This window comes from Nicotiana tabacum, chromosome 16, assembly GCF_000715075.1.
Source record: "Nicotiana tabacum cultivar K326 chromosome 16, ASM71507v2, whole genome shotgun sequence".
In the NCBI taxonomy this organism is placed as follows: Eukaryota; Viridiplantae; Streptophyta; class Magnoliopsida; order Solanales; family Solanaceae; genus Nicotiana; species Nicotiana tabacum.
Window position 1 is genome coordinate 170,926,923 of NC_134095.1, and position 26,000 is coordinate 170,952,922.

Here is a 26,000-nt window from a genome sequence, read left to right on the forward strand (position 1 = left end):
CGGGAAAACCATCTCTCCCAGGGGCTTTGTCAGCTGGTAGATCATTCAAAGCTTGTATAATTTCTTCCTTAGTCACTGGTTTAATCAACCCCTGTTGCTCCTTCTTATTAAGGCACTACCTATCTTTTGCAATGTTGTTGTTCAAACAAGGTAGTTCTGCAGCCTTAGTGCCCAACAACTCTTGAAAAAAATTAATAACCTCATACTGTATTTGGCCTGGATCAGTCAACATAATTCCCTGGTCATTACAAATTAAAGAGATATGGTTCCTTGCTTGTCTAGTCTTCATTTGGGCATGAAAATATCTTATATTTGAATCCCATTTTGCTAACCATACAACCCTAGACTTCTGCCTCAGAACCTCCTCATGAATGTTAGACCATTTTTCTAATTCAAAAATCAGGTCTCTCTCCTTTTGAATCAGATTAGGATTGTAAAGATCGGAGTTTAGCATTTGTTGAGTGTCCTGCAACTTCCTTCGAATGTCTTCAATCTTCCTTTCCAAACTGGATACCTCTTTCTGGAGGTATCTTGTGTTTAGCTCAATAAGTTTGAGCTTTTTGCATATTTCATACATAGTGTACCCAAGAACTTTATGCTGCCATGTAGTTTTGATCGTTGCCTTAAAATCTTTATTTTGAAGAAGAATATTGAGTAATCTAAATGTCCTAGGAAGGTTTTGTCTGATTCTCCTAGTGTTAACAATAATAGGAGAGTGATCTGAGCACCCTAGGTTAAGGTAGACTGTTTCCAAATGTCCATAGCTGTCGAACCATTTTGCATTCCCAAAAGCCCAATCTATAAAGCTGTGAATTCCAATATGTGCATCTCTCTTATTACTCCAAGAGAATAAACTCCATGTTCCTTTTAGTTGTCCAAGCCCTATGTCTTCAATACACTCCTGGAAATCCTTAATCTTATTTGGGTGTACTGGAATACCATTTTGTCTATCATTCACAAAAAGAACAGGATTGAAATCCCCTAGCGTAATCCATGGATCAGTTATATTGTTGTTCAGAGTTCTTAGCCCTTGCCATAAGGCCTTCCTTTCATTTATGGTATTCAAACCATAAATAAAAGTTATCTGGATAGTAAAATTGGATCCCTTGTCTTTTACTAAGCAATGCATGAATTGAAGCCTAGATGCTACTATTTGTACTTCCACTTGTTGAGGTTTCCAACCAATCCATATTCTACCATTTGGGCTTTGAGTGTAGTCAGTAGCTATTTCCCAATCATTCCCCATTTTCTTCTTAACCTTTTCAGCTTTGTTAGCCTTAACTTTAGTCTCAAGACAGCCTATTAGAACTACCTTATTTGTAAGCAGGAAGGTCCTGAGTTCTTTCTTCTTAAAGGGGATTTGTTAAGTCCCCTTATGTTCCATGAGAAGAATATCATGGAGGTATCTTCCTCGGAGAACTCTGTTCCTTTATCACTTTTGAAGTGACTATCATTGGTTGAATTCTTAGAGCACTAAACTGATTCTGCCTTAACAACCTCTCAATCTTGTCACTATCTTCATAAAGCTGACTTTGTCCCTCCTGTTCTTGAATAGTAGCCAATTTTTTCTTACCCCTATTTTTGGCTGTTGCAACTGGAATTCCATACTCTCATACTGTTCTATTCCATTCTGGTCATCAGTTGGTTCTCCTACTTCTTTTAGTAACTCTGGTTCAACTTGTTGTTCAGCATTTGTGACTGGTTTACTAGGCTCTTGATTCACCTTTACTCTCCTGCCCATCTTCAGCTTCCTTCTATTCATTTGTTGCTTCCCTTTTTCAAATGTGGCCTTCTTACATTCACTATTTTGATGCCCTATGTTCAAGCAGCTTTGACAATATAGGAGTCTCCACTCGTACTCAATGGTCTGCAATTTGTATTTGCCTCCTGGTAGTTCAATTGATATCTCTTCCGGAAGTTCGACTGATACATCCATCTCAATTAGAATACGTGAATAGGACACTCTTTATCCTTTAATTGTAAGCTTATCCGTGCATATTGGCTTCCCCAAATAGCTCGCACGCAATTCTACCCAAACTTCCTGGTGCCCAGTATTCAACAGGCAGATTTGTGGGTGTAACCCACACTGGAATGACCTGAAGAGGTTCCTTGCTCATATGAAATTCTGGTTCCCACTGTTTGAGAACCATAGGTCTATTGTTAAAGGTGCAAGGTCCATTCTGCAGTAAGGTCTCCTTATCATTATCAGACATAAATCAGAATAAAGTACCCGTCATTATGCAGAAATACCTGAGGAGTCATGACAAAATTCCACACCCCATACACATATTTCAGCATTTCCTTAACGGAAGGGTTTCTCCCAATTACATACCCAATTAATGTTGACTTCCATTTCTGACATTCCTCTTCAACTTCTGCTTGGACTAATTTCACTATTTTCATCCCATCTCTCATTATTGGGGGGAAAATAGTCGAGTTTCATCCATAATTGTTGAGATCTGTTACCTTGCACAACTTTAGCCGCCGTATATTTTCCTATTTTCACTGTTTTAGAGAAGGTAAGTTTCCTTGCAGCTGCCGATGATGATGTTCTTTCGTCTTGTTCTACATGAGTATTGATTTCCACCAGTGGTCTTCCTTGAAATATCGTTGGAGCACTTCCCATTCCTGTTAGCTATTGACCAAATTGCCTTGGCCCTAAGTACTGAGGGATTCCATTTTCTGGTGTAATTACTCTAGTACGTTCTTCGTGTTCTGTGGAGGGAGTTGATGTCGCCGGATTTTGCTTATTCCGTCGAGTCATGGTTGAAGGCGCACGTTAACAACTGTTAACTAACATACGCAGCCAGAGCTGATTTCTTATTATAAGTTCGCGTTAATATTTCTTTGCCTTAACCATAAGAAGAAGAAGAAGAAGAAGAAGAAGAAGAAGAAGAAGAAAGAAGAAGAAGAAGAAGAAGAAGAAGAAGAAAATTTTGGGATCTAATTGCAAAATTACCTATTGTACGTTTTTAATAACAAGAAATATATGCAACGCAATTATCTCATGGGTAAGTAACGACCTTTGTACCGGTTAATCAAACACTACTCCTTCAATACATTTGTTCAATAAAATAAATACTAGAACAAACTAGAGAAGAACCACTAGAGCTAATCTGAGCCGCTAAATATAATTAGCATTTATTTGGAACTTGCATCTTTTGAATATTATTTATGTTATTTTAAAAAAAAAATTATTCACATTAATATGGGATACACGCACAACGCGCGTACCCTAAAACTAGTATTATTAAAATATGTGAAAAATTACATCAAAATTTCAAAAGAGTAAAATAATCTAAAAATAATAAATAGTTTTAGAGATGTAGTGTTGAACTCAAATTGACTGGATAGCTCTGCGAAGATCAATAATTATATTTAGTTAGACAAGTGTATTTTATAATTACATAAATTTAGTTGTTATGAGTCACAAACATATAATATGACCGTATATTTCACCTAATATTTTTTTGTAGATATTGTTCTTGAAGTTGTTCCGTTTTGATGTTTCAGCAAAATGATCCATGCAACAAATAAAAAGAGAAATTAATACTTATTTATAAATGATATAAAATAAAATTTAAAGAATGAAAGAATTAAATGTTTGTAAATTTTTTTGAACAATTAAGTAAGAAGTGACCGACTATAATAGAAACATAACAAAAAGAATTTGCACTCAATTGCTTTCTTTCCCTTCGGGAGATTGGCCAATCTCCATGTATGCTTCTGATGAAGAGACTGTATTTCATCATTCATGGCAGTCCTCCACTTATCTTCTTCTGAACTTTGGACTGCGTCTTTATAAGTAGTAGGAACATCATTAGCTACAATTGAGGCAGCACAAGCAACCGTCTCTATAAGACGAACATGTTTTGTTATTGTCTTTTTTGGCCTGCTGGTTGCTATTGATTCAAGTTGTTGTTGAGGTTCCTGAGTTGGAATCTCCCTCTCTACTGGCTCTTCTTCCAGAGGATAATCTTCATATGTTTCCTCCTATGCTTCTTGTGTAGGAAAAATAAATTTTTCCACTTGCTTAGAAGCACCCTCATTTTGTTTGGTATCTTCTGTTACCTTATTTATCATAGCAGATTCATCAAAGGTAACATCCCTGCTGAATATTACTTTCTTTGTCATAGGACACCATAAGCGATATCCTTTGACTCCAGAAGTAATCCCCATAAAAATAGTTTTCTTTGCCCTTGGATCCAATTTTGACTCTGTCACATGATAATATGCAGTTAAACCAGATACGTGCAAAGAGTCATAATCTACAGCAGGCTTTCCATACCATTTTTCAAATGGTGTCTTGCCATCAATAGTAGCAGATGGTAAACGATTAATGAGGTGGCATGCATATGTAACTGCCTCAGCCCAAAATTCTTTGCCCAAGCCAGCATTGGACAACATACACCATACCTTCTCCAGCAAGGTCCGGTTCATACGTTCTGTCACTCCATTCTGTTGTGGTGTATGTCTGACAGTGAAGTGTCAGATGATGCCATTATTTTCACAGACCTTATTAAAATGATCATTTTTGTATTCACCTCCATTGTCTGTGCGAATACACTTGATCCTCTTGCCTGTTTGATTCTCCACCATCATTCTCCATTTGAGAAAAATTCTCAACACTTCATCTTTGCTCTTTATTGTATACACTCACACTCTTCGGGAAAAATCATCAACAAAGATTACAAAATAGTGTTTCCCACCCAATGAAGGTGTTTTGGAAGGACCCCAAATATCAGAGTGTACATAATCCAAAATACCTTTAGTATTATGGATTGTTGTACCAAATTTAACCCTTGTCTGTTTCCCTTTGACACAATGCTCGCAAAACTCCAAGTTGCAAGCCTTTACTCCTTTTAACAATCCTTGATCTGATAAAGTTTTCAAGGATTTACCTCCAGCATGTCCCAAGCGCATGTGTCATAGCCTGGTTGCTTCTGCCTCTTTTTCATTACTGGATGTGACTGTCGTTGTCCCAATAACTGTACTACCGCGATAACGGTACATGTTATTGTTCTTCCGATTGGCCTTCATTACCACTAGTGCACCGGAGCATACTCTCATCACTCCATTTTCTGCAATGATTTTGAACCCTTTTGATTCTAGGGCTCCCACAGAGATGAGATTCTTCTTCAAATCCGGTACATATCGAACATCTGTTAATGTTCTGATCATTCCATCATGGTTCCTTAATCGTATTGAACCAATGCCATATGAGGTAAGAGGGTTGTTATCCGCTGTGTGGATGACTCCATATTCTCCTTCTTGAAAATTCACAAACCAGTCCCTGTTGGAACACATATGATAGCTACAAATCGAGTTCATCAACCATATGTCTGATGATGTTGGTGGCTCTGTTTTAACTAATGAGAAGTCTGAATCATCACAATCAGTTACATTTGAATCCATAATGGCCTTTCCATTATTATATTTGGCCTTATTCTTCAACTTCGGACAGTCTTTCTTCCAGTGTCCTTTTTCTCGACAAAAGGCACATTCATCTTTTTGGGGTCTAGATCTTGACTTGGATCTTCCCTTCTTTGTCCCCATTTGATTTTGAGGACGACCCCTCACAACCAGTGCTTCTCCTTCTCCGCCCTTTTGTTTTTCTCCCTTTCTTTGTTCATAGCTGTACAAAGCCGAACAAACTTCTCTGAGAGAAATTTCGTCATTCCCATGGAGTAGAGTAGTTTCAAGGTGCTCGTACTCATCAGAAAGTAACCCCAACAACATCAAGGCCAAGTCACCATCATCAAAAGTTGCATCCATATTTTGCAAATCTGTGACCAACTTATTGAAACTGGTGATATGTTCGTTCATTGTGGTACCAGGAACATAGGTGAAGCGAAACAGTCTCTTCTTCATGTACAATTTATTTTGACTGTTTTTCTTTAAAAATTTATCCTCCAGTGCTTTCCATAATTTACTTGCAGAAGTTTCCTTTGTGTATGGATATTTCTGATCTCTAGCAAGGTAGGATCGAATGGTACCGCAAGCAACACGGTTGATAATTCTCCAATAGCATCTGGTCTTTTTTCTTCAATGGCAAGATCTAGCCCTTGTTGAAAAAGGACATCTAGAACCTCGCCTTGCCACATCCCAAAATGTCCTGACCCATCAAAAATTTCTACCGCAAATTTCGCATTTGACACAATTCTTGTCATAAGCGAAGATGCCAATGATGACGTATTGTTGATACTTGATGTAGATTCTTCTTGTTTATTGTCTCTTATCTTTGACACAAATATTATTTAATAGCTGACGACACAAATCAAGATTATTTCCTTTCTGGTGTGGAAGATCAGACTAAGCTGCAACCACAGAGCATACTCAGACAGAACATTGACTCAGTTACCAAGATAAATCTTTTCTGATGTGGAAGATCAGACTATGCTGCAACCACAGAGCATACTTAGACAGTACCTTGGCTCTGATACCAATTGTTGCAGAAGCTAAATGTATATAGTGTGAATGAGTCACAACTACTATACCAAAAAATTATGACAGACACCAAATAATAAATAAGACAATAGAGCAACAATAAAAGGAACACCAGAATTTACGAGGTTCGGTCAATTTTGCCTACTTCCTCGGACACAACCAATATTTTATTTCACTCCAAAAATACAAGTGAAATAATACTAAAGAGAGAAGATACAAATGCCTTAAGAAAATAAGAAGGCAAATGATAGGTGTGTATAAATCCTAAACATTAGGCCTTCTTTTATAGGAAAAAATTCCCTACCAAATGGCTAAACCACCGATGTGGGATTTGCCAAATTCAACAAAGGCTGCCAATTATAGGCCATGGTTTTGGACCTGGAGGAAATGGCTTATTGCTTTTCTTGTTTCTTACAGTACTCCATTTTCTTGTGATCTTAAGGATAATAGAAGTGAATATTATCCAGAAAAAAGTGTTGATAGAGATATAGAAAGTGCAGATGCAAAAGGAGGCTACACAAAGTACAACAACAAGGTTTGGCATTTTAGATCAGAGTATATAATCATTTTCCTTGTGATTGCTGAATTGAGCTTAGGTTCACAGGTATGTATAGCATGTTATCCTCTGCATGAGCTTTGGAGTATATTACTCTTCATAAAAAACACAGTGCGTGTGTGCTTTTTATTTTCTTTGAGTTCACATTCTTAGCCTATATTAAAGATATCATGTTGGTCTGCTGTCTACATGATAACAAGTCTCCTTACTATAATGTTTGTTTGAAATTAAAAGGGTTTAAGTTATGTATTGTGATAGCTAAAGAATTCCCACAAGCACAGGTACAGAGTGATTCTACCTGCAAAAGCTTAGGCAAATGAGAAGAAAACCAACTTAGAGTTATGCCTCCGAGATTTGAACGGTGGCTTCCAAGGTTTGTATCCGTCCTTTCATTAACTATTAAGCCACACCCTTGGTAATTTGTTGTGGCGATAAACTTGATCTGATAGTACACAAATATTATATGTCGTCAGTGCATACAAAACTTAAAGTTGCAAAATAAATCCCCTTTAATTTTCAAACTTCCAACAATAAGCTTTATTTTCCTGTATAGAAGTTGCTTCAATTTTTTCTCCTCTTCCTTTTTAATTTTTACTAACCATGTGTCCCAGTCAGGGCTGCTGAGAGTAATTATAAAAATTATTGGTGGGCATTACTTGGCTAGTTTTGTTCTCATGCACTCACTCTTTAATTATTCTCTTAAATAAGTGTTCAGCATTGGACTGCTTTACTAGTAACTGCCAAAGATTCTATTTGCCTTCCCAAAATATGCATGTTTAGTATTTTATGGTTATATAAATACTACAATTTGAGATGCATAAATAGAAAAGTTTAACCCTGAGAAAGTTTGACTTATGTTATTTAAGTGCTCTAACAATAATGATGACCATGTAATCAAGCACCTCATCTAATGACTTCAAAAGTTCCAAAATTGTGTTTGCTAAGTCTTCTACACTTAGTCAATTTATTCTTATATTCAACTTTTGGAAGACTGTAACAACCCTTCTTGATTTAATTTATTTGTTTATCTTTCATTTCTTTGCGTAGAATAAATTAAATTACCTTGACAAATTCTTTTTACGCTGAGGAAATTTTTCATGCAACTGTAAGACAAATATCAAAACAAAGAAGAAGATACAACTACAAACAAAGAAGAAGATACAACTCAAAGGAACTCCTAGGTATTGATGGTTTTAATTCTTGCTTCTTTAAGAAAGCATGGTTAGTTGTGGGGAATGACATATCAGAGGTTATTATTAGATTCTTTACCACATCTGAGATGTTTTTGCCAATAAATTGTACTCTTATAACTCTTATTCCAAAAGTTAAACATCCGTCAACCGTTAAAGAGTACAGACCTATCTCACGTTGCACAGTGGTGTACAAGATAATTAATCTCCAAGATATTGACGGCAAGACTGCAAGGTGTCATGGACTATCTGGTTGACAAAAGCCAAGCTGCATTTGTGCCGGGGAGGATAATCTCTGATAATATTGTGCTAAGTCATGAATTGATAAAAGGGTATGGTAGAAAGGGCATTTCCCCTAGTTGCACATAAAGCTAGATATGCAGAAGGCCTATGACTCTGTAGAATGGGTGTTTCTTGAACAAGTATTGAATTGCCTGAATTTTCCTGAGATCTTTGTTCAGTGGATAATGAGTTGTGTTAGCACTGTGTCCTACTCTATGTTGATAAATGGTAAACCATTCAAGCCTTTTCCTGCCAAGAAGGGTCTTAGACAAGGAGATCATCTCTCTCCATTCTTATTTGTTTTAGCTATGTAATACTTGAGTAGGCTTTTAAAAACCTTGCAATTGAATCCTGATTTTAATTATCATCCTAGATGTGCGAAGCTACAGGTGATCCAATTGGACTTTGCTGATGACCTACTCCTTTTTGTAGAGGGGATGTGATATCTGTCAAGCTACTACATGATTGCTTCATTAAGCTTTCCAATGCGTCTGGCTTGATAACAAATAGGGATAAGAGCTCCATTTATTTTGGAGGGGTAAGCTTGGAGATACAGCAAAAGATCATGGGCATGTTAGGATATACTAAAGGAGACCTACCTTTCAAATACCTAGGAGTTCCTTTGAGTTCCAAAAGGATGTCCATTATTCAATATCAACCTCTTTTGGAAAGGATGATGGGAAGAATTACATCATGGACTTCTAAGCACTTATCTTATTCAGGAAGGGTACAATTGATTAAAAATACTTTGTTTGCAGTCCAATCCTATTGGTCCCACATCTTTATTTTTCCAAATAAAGTGATCAAAATGGTAGAATCTATATGCCGAAATTTCCTCTGGACGGGTAGAGGAGAGATAACCAAAAGAGCACTATTGGCATGGGAGAAACTATGTGGTCCTAAGGTTGTAGGGGGTCTTAACATTCTGGATATATCAATATGGAATAAGGCAGCAATGTGTAAGTTTTTATGGAACCTATTGTTGGAAATAAACCCCCTACAAAAATAATATTCACGATAATAAAAGAGGAATAATAACATAGCACCGAGATACGGTAATTAACAAGAATAAAAGAGTAACAATGACACTAAGATTTTTACGTGGAAAACCCTTTTGAATAAGGGAAAAAACTACGGCCCTGAGAAGAGCAACTGATATCACTGTAGCAAGGAATTTTACACTTTGTAGGTCCGAGTAAAATACTCAAAAGACCACTACAACACTCAAAAGAAATAATCCTCTTTTGATATTCCCACCTCACTACAGTATCACTCACTCTCTATTTTTCTCACAAACTATTTTTCTTATACCCTGTCTGTGAAACCTCACTCTTTCTTTGTAACTCTCAGATATATTTTTCCTCTGAGATTGGTGTGTCAAAAATGAGAGGAAAAACTCTCCTTTTATAGGCAGAACCTCGCCTACTACACTTGATATTTTCTTTCTGCACGCCTACCACATTTGACACAGCCTACAATGTTGACTATGCAAAAGGAAAAGTGGCTGCCAATTTAGAAAACGAAGAGAAAGGAAGAAAGTTGTCTTCCTTAATTTATGGGTTGGACCACACAAATCTCCCCCTCCAGTCTCATTCACCTGAAGGAGGTAACACCGGAGGTTCTAGTTTGAGTGTATGTCGACAAGTTCTTTGCATAGCTTAAACTTGTCTCTTGGTACCACTTTGGTCAGCATATTCGAAGGATTCTCACTTGTACGGATCTTCTTTACCTGCATAGACCCATCCTCTATCCTTTCTCGAATCCAATGATATCTCACGTCGATATGTTTCGTCCTTGCATGATACATAGTGTTTTTTCTCAGGTCTATTGCACTTTGACTGTCATAATAGACGACATACTCCTTCTGATGCAATCCAAGCTCTTGAAGGAACCGTTTGAGTCATACCATCTCTTTGCCAGCTTCAAGAGTGGCAATATACTCTGCTTCAGTTGTAAAGAGTGCGACACACTTCTGCAACCTCGACTGCCATGATATAGCTCCCCCTGAAAATGTAAACAAATATCTAGTAGTGGATTTTCTGTTATCAATGTCACCTGCCATATCAGCATCTGTATAGCCCTTCAAGATTGGATCCGATATTCCAAAGCACAAATAATCTTCTGTAGTACCTCTTAGGTACCTGAGTATCCACTTGACTGCTTCCCAATGTTCTTTTCCAGGATTTTCAAGAAACCTGTGACAACACTAACTGTGTGAGCAATATCAGGTCTGGTGCATACCATTGCATACATCAAGCTTCTGACTGCTGAAGAATAAGGAACTCTAGCCATGCTCCCTTTCTCCTCTAGTGTTGTAGGACACATCTTCTTGCTCAACTTTAGATGACCAGCAAGAGATGTGCTGACTGGCTTAGCACTTTTCATGTTGAAGCATTCCAGTACACATTCAATGTACTTCTCCTGAGATAGCCACAACTTTCTGCTTGTTCGCTCTCGAACTATCTTCATCCCTAGAATTTGTTGTGTTGGGCCCAAGTCCTTCATATCAAATGACTTGGACAGATCTCCCTTCAATTTTGCAATCAGCTCCTTGTCTTTTCCTACAATTAACATGTCATCCACATACAACAACAATATAATAAAATTATTTTCAGAAATCTTTTGAAGTATACACATGGATCAGAATAGGTCTTTAGTTATGTTTGACTTTTCATGAATGAGTCAAACTTCATGTACCACTGCCTTGGTGTCTGCTTCAATCCATAAAGACCCTTATTCAATTTGCACATCATGTGTTTCTTTCTAGCTACTTCAAATCCTTCTGGCTGCTCCATATAAATCTCCTCTTCCAAATCTCCATGAAGAAATGCAGTTTTCACATCCAACTGCTCCACTTCAAGATCTAGTCTAGCTGCTAAACTCAAAATTGTTCGAATAGAAGTCATTTTGACAACAGGTGAGAAAATTTCGTCAAAATCAATACTTTTCTTCTGTTCGAAGCCTTTAACAACCAATCGAGCTTTGTATCTGACCATCTTGCTATTTCCATCTTTCTTGAGTTTAAAGACCCATTTGCATTTGAGTGGTCTTTTACCCTTTGGAAGTTCAACCAGCTTATACGTGTCATTTTTCTGTAGAGATTCCATCTCTTATTGCATGGTTTTCATCCATTGGTTCTTTTTTGGATGGGACAACACCACCTTAAGAATTTCTGGCTCCCCCTTATCACTGATGAGGATATACTTTGTGGAAGGGTACCTGCATGACTCTACCCTTGGCCTCTCTGATCTCCTCAAAGGTTGAGGTTGTTCTTCTTCCTGAGTGGGGTGCTCCACTTCCTCGACACCTTCATCAAGTTGCTCCCCCTGCTCAATAACCTCACTAGGTTGCTCCTCTACTCGGCAACCTCGTCGGTCGTACTTTATGCACTTGTGGGATTATTAGAAGTAGAAGGAATAGTAACAAGGTTAGGAATTATACCATTCTTCGCCTTTTCTGACATATCAGCAGCAGTTCCAACTTTACTTTCTCGGAAGATTACATCTCTACTTCTGATGACCTCCTTCTTTACAGGATCCCACAATCTATACCCGAACTCTTCATCTCCATATCCGATAAATATGCAAGGAACAGATTTATCATCCAGCTTTGTTCTCTGCTCTTTTGGTACATGTTCAAAAGCTCTACAACCGAACACCTTCAGATGCGAGTAGGACACCTCATTGTTGGTCCAAGCTCTCTCTGAAATGTCAAACACCAACGGAACTGATGGACTCCAATTGATCAGGTAACAGGCTGTTTAAATTGCTTCACCCCAGAATGACTTAGGCATTTTATCCATTCTAAGCATGCTTCTCACCTTCTCCACAATGGTGCGCTTCATCCTCTAGGCTACGCCATTGTGTTGTGGGATTTCAGGAACTGTCTTTTCATGTCTGATCCCATGACTTGAACAGTACTCTTCAAATTTCCTTGAAGTGTACTATCCTCCATTGTCACTTAGGAGACGCTTTAGCTTTCGACTCGTCTCCCTTTCTACTAGAGCATGAAACTTCTGGAAAACTTGAAACACCTGATCTTTGGTTTTCAAAATATAAACTCATAATTTTCGTGAAGCATCATCAATAAAAGTAACAAAATATTTGTTACCGCCCATTGGTTCAACTTCCATTGGGCCACAAACATCAGAATATACTAAATCAAGTATATTCAATTTTCTTTCAGATGATGTCTGAAATGAGACTCTATGCTACTTACCAAATAAATAGTAGTCACAAGGTTTTACTGTTGTACTTTGGCATAAGAAATGAGTGATTTCTTGTCAAGAATCTGCAATCCCTTCTCGCTCATATGACCCATTCTTTTTGTGCCACAAATTTGCATAAATCTCATCTTGTGTCGCGTTCAATTCACCTTGGCATATTTCTGCATTTGTCCTGTACAACGTGCCACGAGCAACTCCCTTTGCATTCACCAATGATCCCTTAGTGAGTCTCCACTTTTGATTTGCAAAATAGTTCTCGTATCCATCTCGGTCTAAAGCAATTCCCGAGATCAAGTTCATCCGCAAATCAGGTACATGCCGCACTTCCTTTAGAACCAATGTGCATCCGACATTTGTCTTGATACAAATGTCACCAATCCCCACAATCTTTGAGTGACTTGTGTTACCCATTCTCACTGTGATTAAATCACCTGCTACATATCTGTAAAAAGGATATCTTACCGGTGTGGCATGGTAAGATGCCGTTGTGTCAACCACTCATTCTGACTCTGGACCTGACAGGTGCATGCATTCCTCTTCCTCATTTATAAAGAGGACAACATTATTATATTTTGCACCATGGCGGTTGTGTTGTCGTCATTCTTCTGGACACTAGTTTCACATTTGCCCTTCCTTGGATTTGGGCAATCTCTTTTGAAGTGACCTAGTTGATGAAGTTGTAGCAATTTCTGGCTCTTGATTTGGATCGATTCTTTGACTTCCCACGAGCTCTGAATCTACCATAGTTGCTCAAACTCCTTTGATAACTCCTGCCTCTACCTTCTGTGATGAGAGCTTGTCCTTGATTTTCAGGCTTCTTTCTCATCTTCTCATTGAGTAAAAGAGCCGATGTGACATCTTTCAACTCAATAGTAGTCTTACCGTGCAGGATGGTTGTTGCCAAATTATCGTACGAAGATGGCAACGAGTTCAATAGCAAGATGGTTTTATCTTCTTCCTCGATTTTCACTCCGAAGTTGGCAAGTTGTGTGATTAGTCCGTTAAAGCCATTTAAATGTGACAAAAATTGCGTACCTTCACCCATGTGTAGGGCGTATAACTGCTTCTTCAGGTACAATTTATTTGTCAGCGTTTTGGACATGTATAGGCTTTCCAACCTTGTCCAAATTCCATGTGCAGTGTCTTCATCAATGATGTTATTTACCACATCATCTGATAAGTGCAACATGATTGCACTAGCAGCTCTTTCATCTAAGTCAGCCAAATCCTCAGCTTTCATGGTATCAGGCTTTTTGGCATCAGCATCTAGTACCTTGTGTAATCCTTGTTGGATGAGCAGATCCCTCATCCTTCGTTGCCATGTTGAGAAACTGTTATCTCCGTTGAATTTTGCTACCTCGTACTTTACTCCGAACATTTTTATTTTTCACCGAGTATAGTACTACCGATAGTGAATAGTATTTCAGTGAACAAGTAGAACCTGTGCTTTGATACCAGTTGTTGGGAATAAAACCCCTACAAAAATAATATTCACGATAATAAAAGCGGAATAATAACGTAGCACCGAGATACGGTAATTAACAAGAATAAAATAGTAACAACGACACCAAGATTTTTACGTGGAAAACCTTTTTGAATAAGGGAAAAAACCATTGTCCTGAGAAGAGCAACTGATATCACTATAGCAAGGAATTTTATACTTTGTAGGTCCGAGTAAAATACTCAAAAGACCACTACAACACTCAAAAGAAATAACTCTCTTTTGATATTCTCACCTCACTACAGTATCATTCACTCTTTATGTTTCTCACAGACTATTTTCTTATACCCTGTCTGTGAAATCTCACTCTTTCTTTCTAACTCTCAGATATATTTTTCCTCTGAGATTGGTGTGTCAAAAATGAGAGGCGAAGCTCTCCTTTTATAGGCAGAACCTCGCCTACTACACTTGATATTTTCTTTCTGCACGCCTACCACATTTGACACAACCTACAATGTTGACTATGCAAAAGGAAAAATGGCTGCCAATTTAGAAAAAGAAGACAAAGGAAGAAAGTTGTCTTCCTTAATTTATGGGCTGGACCCCACACCTATGTCAGAAAAAAGACAAATTGTGGGTAGTTTGGGTGCATACATACTATGGTAAAGGGCAGCAAGTGTGGGACATAGAAGGGAAACAAGCATCTTGGATAGTCAAAAAGGTGTTGAAAGCTAAACTTTATTTAGAACGTGCTGGAATAAATCAAATGAGCTAGAAAGGATGAGGTCTTTCTCTATCAAAGTTATATACCAGAAGATGAGGGGAGTCCATCAAAAAGTTCCATGGAGAAAGTTGATTTGTAATAACTATGGTGCACCAAGATGGATTTTTATACTTAACCTGGCAGCTCACAGGAGGCTAAGCACAAGGGACAGGCTGGCTAGCTGGGGTGTGACTGATATACTGTTGTGTTCTTTGTGTAATGTTGCTAATGAGACTATTGACCATTTATTTTTCAGCTGTGTGTACTCAAGTGGAATATGGAACAGATTATTACAATGGCAAGGTTTGACAAGAAAGGCTATGAACTGGCAGCATGAAATGGCATGGATGGAAGTAAATGAGAGGGGTAGGAGCGCTATAGCAGAGGTATTCAGAAATGGCGATAGCTGGATGTGTATATCATATATGGCAAGAGCGAAACATGAGGATATTTCAGAATAAGCAAAGGCAAGAGGAGCAAGTTATCAGACAAATTGTTCAAGAGATATTCTGCAGAGATTCTATGTGGGCTCGATTGGCTAAAAAACCAGAAAGCTTAAATTTAACACTTAGTTAGCCTAGTAAATGCTTATGATGTTGTTGTTTAGGGGGTGCAGTAGTGCTAGAGATGATGCCCAGCTTTAGTGCGGTTTTTTTTGTTTTGTTTTGAGCTGTACAAAGATTACTTGGTAATTAATAAAAAATTATTTACCAAAAAATTAAGTTACAATGCATAACAACATCTCTTCTTCAAACAACTTCCAATTAAGGCAGTTTTTAATATTAAAGTGGCACAGTATTTTTAAATCAAGCCTTTAACAAACTTTGTATACAGAAATAATAATGATGGAAAACACACAAAAAGAAATACAAAGATAAAATGATACAAGTATCAAGAGCAAATAAAAACCCCTAAATGATTTCTTTCCATTTGACAAAGCGTTGGTAAAAAACGTTGCCTAGTATCAATAGGTAGTTGGTACATGGCAGAATCAAGTCACGTGCAAGTTGACCGGGAGACCACCGTTATAAAAAAAAAATTATTTAGGCATGGAAACAAAGATGAAGTATTGGCAAGTGAATTTCTGCATAGAAGCAAATATGATTTACTAAGAGGCAATTACAAGCTGATTGCAATAACTTATGGCGAAAAGAGTTATCTTTGTGCACGTGGGAATGAGCTTGTGTGAGAATGTCGGAACATGATTATAAACTACAAAACTATTAATTGCCTCAAATGAAATATAAACTTCCATTATATGAAAAATAAAATTCAATGAAAGTTTGTCTTTGAGTTCCTTACAAATATTATTCACGCACATCTATTTAATATAAGATGTTGGTTTAATATTTCTTTGCTCCTAGATGTGTAGATTATATTGACCTTTCCAAACCTACAAATGAACCATTGATTTGAGAACTAAACCAACTCAGACTTTTATTTTTTGAGCATGCATGTCATTTCGTGAGGAACTTTGGTGCATTGCTAGTTGATTTGAAGCATTGGGTGTCCGTCATAGAATTGAAGAATTTTTTACACGTTTGCTTTCAAGTGAGTGTTAATTTTTGTGATGACTCAAAAGGTCATCTTTCATTTTAGAATTCGATTCTGTATTTCGAGTCCTTAAAATTTTCATTTCATTTTCCTCGATTTGCGTGCACAATCCGGACGTGTTTCCAGAAAGCCTTTATATGAAATTTAAGAAAAATATTGAATTTTACCTTTAAAATTGATTAAAGTTGACTTCGGTCAATATTTTTGGCAAACGGATCCGGACCCGTGATTTGACGGTCCCGTAGGGTCCATAGTAAAATATGGGACTTGGGCGTATGCCCGAAATCGAATTCCGAGGTCCCTAGCCCAAGAAATGAATTTGTGAAGAAAATTATTTGCCGGAAAATATAAGAATTTTTAGAAAGGGAATAGTGTGTGATCTCGTTGGTATCGGGCCCGTATTTTGGTTCCGGAGTTCGGTACAGGTTTGATATAGTATTTAAGTCGTGTCTGTGAAATTTGGTGAGAAGCGGGACTGATTTGACGTAATTCAGACATCCGATTGTGAAAATAGAAATTTCAATGTTCTTAAGGATTTCATGAGTTTTGGGGTTAAATTCGTTGTTTAAGATGTTATTTTGGCGATTTGATCGCACGAGCAAATCCGTATGATATTTTTAGACTTGTGTGCATGTTTAGTTTGGAGGCCCAAGGGCTCGGGTGAGTTTTGGATAGGCCACAGAGTGTTTTGGACTTAGGAAAATATTGCCGGTATGGTCCAGCTGTTGCAGGCATTTGATCTCGCAATTGCGAGATCAGGCATCGCAATTGCGAGCCCTACAGGATCGACATTTGCGAACCTTTCGTCGCAAATGTGATTAAAAGGCTGGCCAGCATAGTTCGCAAATGCGTAGGGAGTTTGGGAGGGGAACTGATCGCAATTGCGATCATTTGTCCGCAATTGCGAGGTCTGTGATCACAAATGCGACACTTTCCTCGCATTTGCGAAGGCAGCAGGAATTGTGAAATTTCGAAGCCCTTTCGCAATTGCGAGCTTCGCATTTGCGAAGCTCAGGTCGCAAAATGCGATATCTACAGCTGAGTAAAAGGGTCTTGGACAGGATTTTTCATTCATCCTTCAAATTTTCAAAACCTAAACTCCAAGAGACAATTTTCCTAGAGCAAGTTCTTCCCCAAATTATAGGTAAATGATTCTAAACTTGTTTCTTCCAATCTATTTCATGTACTTGAAACTTAGAGGAGAGTTTAGTAAGGTACCATGGAGAAGGATGATATGCAATAATGCTGGGCTACCTAAGTGGATATTCACTATATTCCTGGGGCGCACAGAAGACTACTAACAAGAGACAGATGAAGGAGATGGGGCTACATGGAAGATACAACCTGCTCACTATGAAACACAAAGGAAGAAACTATCGATCATCTATTCTTTAAATGCTCATTCTCGACACAAGTATGGGCAGCAATGCTAGACTGGCAGGGGATTCATAGGTAAGTGATGGCTTGGGATCATGAATTGGAGTAGGTTGAACAACACTGTAAAAGAAGAAGCTCCAAAGCTAAAATCTACAGGATGACACTAGCTGGCAGCATATACTATATATGGCAAGAGAGGAATGCACGAATTTTTCAAGCAAAATAGAGAAATGTTGCAACAATCACTCGACTGTTAACACAAGAAATACATTGTCGAGGGAACTTGAAGATACGATTGAAGGGAAGGCTACTAGAGTTAAACTACTATCCTATAGCTGAATCTAGGACTATTGTCCAGATCAGGCTATAGAGAGGACCAACATGTAAATATTCCTTGGTAAATAAAATTATTTAGTTACCAAAAAAAAATTAGGTGACATAAAATGTCTTTTGTGACAAAAGTCCCCACTAAAAGTCGACACATTAAGACACATATCCCTCCCCTATCTTGGAATACCTTTTACTACATTATTCAAGTTAACTGTAATTACACTTTAAGTGATTTGTGTAAAAACTGTTTCACACTGGGAGTGTATCGAAATTAAACTCTTCCCTAATATATAAGTTAGCAACGATTCACAAATGAAAAAGTTAAGAAAAGCTATTTTAAAGCTCCTATTACATTCCAACATGGTCGAATTTTGCAAATTAGAGTAGCCACCACCCCTATTAGCACAATAGTATGAAGTACAGACAATCTGGGCATACAAAATGCAGAGAAACGACGACAAAGCATACTAATATACTACCTACAAGCTCTTCATTTGAGCTAAAGTGGAGAAGGGAGCCCAGGGGGGTGGAAGAGGGAGTTAGGAAAAGTTAAACCAGCATCTTTTTAACAGAACAAGCTGTGGTAAGTTACGCTGCTGCAGGCTCATTTAACGTACGACACAGTAAGACTGCTAGAAAGGATTTACAACATAGTCGCATTACCAGACACAACGATATGTAACATGTGTCTCGATGATTTCACTGCTGTATGTGACCTTCACCACCTGCCCCTTCTCAAGTCCATAGTACCGAGCAATTGCATCCTTCTGAGACATCCTCGGCAGCTGGAAAACATCAACACGAGTACATTACTCAGCAACAGTTAGATAAACGAAACTACATTGATAATGGTCGAAGGTAAGAGTGGTAGATTGAAGTGCATATGTACTACGAATATCTGATTGAGATCATTAAAGAGAATGCACAGCAAGGGATTGTTCTGCATACGTTGAAGGCAAAAACCTGTCTGTACACCTAAGGTCCTAGATATTAACATCTGATGATAGGTACTGCGGTTTCAATTGAGAGACGAGGCAAGCACCGTCTCCCGCATATAGAAAAAGGCAACAGTCTATAAATACCTAAATTAAAAGCTTTAGAACAGTATTTGAGTCATTATCCCTCACAGTAAAGGGATAATGACGAACATACAGTTTTTTTTTAGAAAAATGCAGAGAAGTCACTAACACTGCTCTTCTACATTAAACTAACAATCTTCTTATAAAAAGATAAGTATTAGAAGGCACCTATCAAGAAAGTAAGTATTAGAAATCTTCTGGTATTAACCTCCTTTACGACATTACTGTATGCAAAAGAATTCTAGGTCTTGGCTCAAAGTGCCATAGTATCTGGGATCCTGCCTAAAATAACAGCTGAAAGAAACACAACATTCTTAACAATATATTGATGACTTCATCAAAGCATAAAAATTTCCAAAATGAAACTAGATTAAACTCTTTAAGCAGTAACATATGTGTTAGTATAGCCACAACTTCACCTAAGGATTAATAAGTAACATGTCTTAATAATCGTAATCACTTGTGGGACCACACTGGGTTGTTGTTGTTGTTGTCATCTTAATAGTCTTAATGTTGAAGCCTTAAAGGAAAATAGTCCTCTGCTTTTGATTTAATAAAAAAAATTCTGTTAATTGGTTGTACCTCCACAACCTCCCCCTTTCCTAATTCTAAAAGAAAAGGGAGACGAGGAACCCTGAACTAAAATAAAAAATTCTTCAGATGGAACATATGTGTATATATACATACACACCACACATGCTATTGTTGTAGTTGTTATTTTGGTGGTAGTGTGTGTATGTGTGAGTGCGCATGGAGGATTCATAGAAGCGACAGTCTAGTTTGTGGGTGAGGACTGAGGAATAGCTGATTGATTGATCGAATAACAGACAAATTACTGCCTGAGTATGTCTTAGCTTCTCTCAGCAAGATAGTTTTGCAGTGTAAATGTTTTTCGCAACACAGATTGGACAGTCCAAATTCTAGTAGATTTCTTTTTTAGAAAGGTAAAAGTTTATTAAAAGGGTGCCAAGATGGTACAAAAAGATACAACAACAACAATAACCACCTAGTAAAATCCCACTAGTGAGGTCTGAGGAGGATAGAGGCAGACCTTACCCCTACCCCGGAGGGTAGAGAGGCTGTTTCCGAAAGACCCTTGGCTCAAGAAAATGAAAAGAGACAATAGGTCCATAACAACAACGGAAACCAAAAAAATAATATCAGCATCGTAAGAGACAGCAAATAGATGGAAAAGCAAGAGCATAGTACTATCAAAAGAGGAAAAATAGTGTGAACACAACATAAGCTGCAAGCAGTCCTAGACAAAACACTATCAGACCAACTGATACAAAGTAGAAAAACGCTCGACTACCCTCTAACCTTCAACCCTAATGCTCGACCTCCACACCTTCCAATCAAGAACCATGTCCTCGGAAATCTGAAGCTGCGCCATGTCCTGCCTGATCACCTCGCCCCAATCCTTCTTAGGCCGCCGTCTATCTTTTCTCATACCTGCCAAAGTCAACTGCTCACACCTCTTAACCGGGGCATCTGAGCTTCTCCTCCGCACGCGCTAGATGGTACAAAAAGATACAAGATACAAAAAACATCCCAAACAACATCATCCACCTTCTATCTCTATCCCTCCTAGCAAGTCCGAGGATTTAATATACTGATCCAGATTTCTTAATGGGCTGCATTTACACCAATAATACAGATTATGAATATATTTATTCTTAATTCTAATAATGTGATTTCTATGCCCTTCGAAACAAGCTGTGTTCCTCTCCAACCATAATGTCCATAGGATGCACAGTGGAACGATTCTACAGATCTGCTTTAGTCTCCTAGGTACTTTCCATGGGCAATAAAGTTCCTTCTACCTCACTGTGGCTCTGGAAGTACTTAGGCTAGCAGACAAGGGATAAATAAAGAGAACAAGGGCGAGATGAACAGATTTCTATAAATACTGATAGAATTGTTTTGACACTGTTTTGAGTTATTAAGCTTGACCAACTTTTATCTATTGTAGCTATACCCTCGAAGATAACCAAAACCACCAGCTGCAGTACCCTAGTTTATACATAAAGCAACATGAACAGACATGTGGGAACATGCTAATCACCTCTTTGATTTTCCACTAAGTTAAAATTGACTGGACTTCTCTTTCATGGTAGTGGTGCCCGGACAAGCTTGCATGCACTTCGAATAATCGACCTGCTGGCTTGTTACAGTCAACTTGTACTAGTGCCGTATAAACCCCCCACCAGTACTGAAGAAAATGGGCTCACACTTAGAATTGTAGTTAAGCCTGGAATCTCCAGGTTGTTACTTCTATTTATTTCAACCACTCAACCATCCCGTTGCGAGCAAAAAAAACTGACTTTTATTGACTGTGAAGCCTAGATGCCAATAATTACTCCGACGACGTCAAGGTGATATTGATCCTACCAGATTATGGGTTATAAAATGTATGAGAACATGATATTTGCCTTTAGGAAATTTAACAGCAAGTCCTTGTTCGAGTAAAGCTACAGGAAAAAACATGATAGGATCTTTTATCTGGCTAAATTCAACAGAGGAAGCTACGAATCAAGCTTCAGTTAAATAGATACACTAAGTAGATGCACAGTTATACCAATATACAGGCATGTTTCTGCAAATTCAAAGGCAGTCAAGGGCGAACCTGTTTCTCTTCCAGGTTGTACTTCTTTAACAGCTTCTCTTTCTCTTCATTGTTCAACAACTCATGCTTTGGCTTTAAAACATGTTTTGTGATATTGACAAGCAAGTCTGTGATCTGAAAGAGTTTGCAAAAAAGAGCCAAACAGCTTAGCATATTGCTGAAACATAAGTTAATTGCTTGCATAAAATTCACTTTTTGTCCTGAACTAAAGCATTTTTAGTCCTTTGACCAAATAAGAGCTATGATTAATAAAAGCTAGAGAAGGAAAAGAAACTTTGACCAAATACCATGGAACCTTCATCAGATGAAAAACATGAAGCTTGGGACTTGTCTTGGAAACAATAATTTGGGGGGGGGGGGGGGGGTTGATTAAATAACCAATGATAAAAATCATTATTCATTGTGAGATATAACCTCATTTGTCAAGCATATCTAAAGCAAATGCAGAACGAATCTTAATTAACAAACTAGTAAATACCCCATTTTATTCCACACAATAGAACTGTTCATACCAAAAACAGCAATAAGAAACACATACTTTACCTGGAAAATTTCAACTTTAAATGGGAGGAGTTCCACAGCTTTCATAGCTGGAGCGGTCATTGGTTTCTGAATGATTAATAGCAGCCTACTCAAAGATTCCTTGTTCATGATTTGAGTTAAAATGCTGCGAATGACATTTACTTTCACGGCATTTGGCCCACAAAAGATTACCAAAACCTGCAACCAGTTCAAATATGTAAGAAGTTAATAAATCTATGAAGTATATGCATGTAAAGTTCATAGTCCCTTCATCAGATACCATCTTCCAAAATGCTGAGGCATCTACCCAGTTAGGATACTACCATTTGTTACCAACAACAATTTTCTTGGCTTCCCAAATTTTGATGATTTGAGTTTCCATATGTTTTATCGAACTCAGCCGAGCCTCAAAATTTCCATAAGAAGACTTATGCATGCATAGAACACATTCTCTTCACATAAAATCCATTAAACTTAACAGAATTGATGTATTTTTAGCAGTAATCAACAAGGTATTTGCAGATATATGAACTGAAAATGAGAAACTTGATTTTGCACATTTTAGAAGTTCATTTCCATACTTGAAAGCCAAAAGTAAAGCATAATTATATACATATATCAGTTTTCACTACATCAAAATTCATACTCAATGAAAGAATTGGCTAAACCAGCTTATAGTGTAATCAGATTTTTCCATAAACACAGTACCCTCAGCTCAGGTATCTAAGGTATCTAAAATTCAAATACCCTGCCCTCTTGAGTTGGTCCAGAGGTTTCTAATAAAAATGCTCGTAAGAAACTGCCACTCAAGCTTTATTTTAGGCTGCTTCTAATTATCACGGAAGTATCGCTTCTGATACATAAACTGACACAATAAAGCAACACAGAGAAAGTAGCTTGTAGTGTTAGATCTAAGGAATCCAAAGGCAAAATATTATGCCGCAATACTACTAGCTAGGCCGACTCAATGCATTATGAAGCATGTAGAAGTTTCTAGTCAAATAATCTTTACATTCCACCTTTGCTATCCAATAATTGACCATTTTATAGAATAGATGTAATCCCTAGATATACACACATATAGACCAGTCATTTCATGAAAGCAGCTCGATATATGAAGTACGACAAAAAGTTTGATAACAAAAAAATTTTGAATTATCGATTCTACCTCCAATCACAGTTTTACTTCCTCATAAAAGGGAACTCCCTCTAACAGAAAAGAGAATGTGATGAAATCTAATATTCAGTGTGGATTTGGACATTGATTCCTCAATTCTTGAAAACAAATTGGCATATTCAGAAACTATATAAAAGTACTATCAATCAAAAATTCTCAGAATAGAATGTTTAGAAAGTCCTAGGGAAAAAAAGGAACTTGTTGACTCCCCCACATAGTAATAATATCCATCTAAAATGGGAGGGGAAGTACAACTTAAAAGCACTTTCTCCCAATATTATCTATTATCATCCACACAACCAACAGAAAGAATATTTACCCAAAAACAAATGCAGCTTGCTTTCAAGTTATTATTAATAACGTTATTATCCTTTTTGATATGGAGGTATTCCGAGCCAGCTTTCTTGAATCTCGACTATTACACTTGGCATCTTCCGCCTCCCACCAGCACAACTACCAGATTACTCAGCATGGTAGGCAGATGGATAAAACTCGTTTTCAGGTTATAAACCAAACATAACAGCCATGCGCCAAGCGAACGAACTCTGGTATTTAAGTGGAAAAGGGATTTCTCGGTCATTAGAAAAAACATAACAAGCTTAATCATTCCCCAAATTTCCCTCACAACCAAAAGAAAAGAACTCAAAGTTCCCTTAAATGAGACAGAACTTTCTTTAAAGAGGCAAAAGACTGAAACTTTAGATTATAAATTTCAACTACAAGAAGCTAAAACAGGTGATTTAGTGTGGCGATATCCCGGGCTAGCTTTTGTGAACCTCGAGTATTACACCAGGAACATGCTACATTTCACTAGCAGAGGTACCGGGTAACTCTGACCGCCAAGGCTTAGGCAGATGGTAAGAAATTACTTTAAAGTTATAAACCTAACATAACAAGCTTAATTATTCCCCTAATTTCACTCACTACCAAAAGAAAAGAATCCAACAGTTCTCCAAAACGAGATAATCTTTCTTTAATGAGACAAAAAAGACTGAAACTTTGGACAATATTTCACTACAAGAAGCTAAAAACAGGTGACTTAGTGAGGCAAAAGACTGAATCTTGAAACAATTTTTTCAGTACAAGAAGGTGAAAAACATGTGATTTAAAAAAGGAGAGAGGAGGGGTTAAGTGAACAAACCTTATTGGAAAGGTCATTCCTATGCATGGAAGAGATTCTGAGGCGCTCAATATCGGGTTTTTGACCAAATTTTTCTCTGAATTCTTCAAGTGTAGACTCAATTTCCGAATTGGGTATTGCAAAACCACGGTCTTTAAGCATTTCGAGCACAGTTCTGCGCGCAAGGAAGTACCTGTGACTCTCAACAGTACCATCATCTACAAAGCTGGTTAAACAGGGACCAAGATTTTCAGCATCCATGTCCATGGCTGCAAACCCATTAAGATCCATTTGGGTTTGATTTTTCTACTCTTCTTTGCCTTTGTAGGCAGGTTATCGGTGGGGTTTATGCAACTGAGCGAGTAGAAGAATTCTGTCTTACTACAGCAGAAGAATAATCTGTATTTTTTTAAAATTAATAACAATTGGGCAGCGAAGTTTCTTTTATTTACTTCTTTACCAACGAGGGATGGGCTATTGGGCCGGGTCCCGGAGGTATTATAGATCGGGTGGTTAAATGTCGATACCTTATTTATTTTAAATAAATATTCTTTTAAAAAATTATAATTCATAGCTACCTTTTGATTTTTATATCCAAATATCTATTTATGATCATCTTCTACCCTTAAGCCATAAAATACGCTTTCTATTATTTTTTTCTCTCATTCTTTCAGATTTGTCTTCACCATCTCTCTTAACGCCAGCTTATCAAATACTAGGATTTTGAGATTTTAGAGAATCTTACCAGTCCCTACCCGAGCATTTAGTTCCTCATGGACTGGGTTCTTGATCAAAGAAGAAGTCCACATGTCAGTCTTCACTGTATTTGAAGACCTTTTAGCCAAAACCAATCTCTCCCCACAAGATACTGGGTTCTTGATCAAAAAAGTCCACATGTCATTCTTCACTGTATTTGAAGACCTTTTAGCCAAAACCAATCTCTCCCCACAAGATATCGATATTTTTCGTTAATTGCAGTGGATTTTTCCCTGCTCCCTCGCTTTCTTCCATAATTGTTAACAAGTTTTCCATGAGAGAACAGTGACGTTTCCATAATTCATCTCCATTGTCTCGCAAAATTTTCAAATTCTACTGTGCTTCCTAGATCTCTTTGGACTAGGTTCTTGATTGAAACGGGAACAGTGATATATGTTGAATATGTCAATATTCCACATCGGTTGGGAAGTAAAATGGGTTGGTACTTCACCCTATAAAAGAAGGCCTAATGTTTAGGATTTAAATACACCTCTCATTTGCCTTCTTATCTTCTTAAGGCATTTGTATCTTCTCTCTTTAGTATTATTTCACTTG

At 37.6% G+C, this 26,000-nt stretch overlaps 1 protein-coding gene across 1 annotated transcript; it reads right to left on the minus strand.

The window, feature by feature from the left end:
- Positions 1-18,486: 18,486 nt before the first annotated feature.
- On the minus strand, positions 18,487-25,103 carry LOC107804980 (DNA-directed RNA polymerase V subunit 5A-like). Its single transcript, XM_016628948.2, has 4 exons — positions 24,711-25,103; positions 22,414-22,590; positions 21,871-21,984; positions 18,487-18,950 (listed from the first exon to the last, which is right to left on the minus strand). Exons 1-4 carry the CDS (start codon positions 24,978-24,980, stop codon positions 18,825-18,827), a joined length of 687 nt encoding a protein of 228 aa, XP_016484434.1. The 5' UTR covers positions 24,981-25,103; the 3' UTR covers positions 18,487-18,824.
- Between the last annotated feature and the right edge of the window lie 897 nt (positions 25,104-26,000).

Excerpts from the sequence above, each read along its gene's own strand:
- LOC107804980 (XM_016628948.2), bottom strand. The coding sequence starts at position 24,980 with ATGGATCTTAATGGGTTTGCAGCCATGGACATGGATGCTGAAAATCTT. Across the intron at positions 22,591-24,710 it reads GGAATGACCTTTCCAATAAG|GTTTTGGTAATCTTTTGTGG; the intron begins GTTTGTTCACTT and ends AACTGGTTGCAG. Across the intron at positions 21,985-22,413 it reads TTAAAGTTGAAATTTTCCAG|ATCACAGACTTGCTTGTCAA; the intron begins GTAAAGTATGTG and ends AAACTCTTTCAG.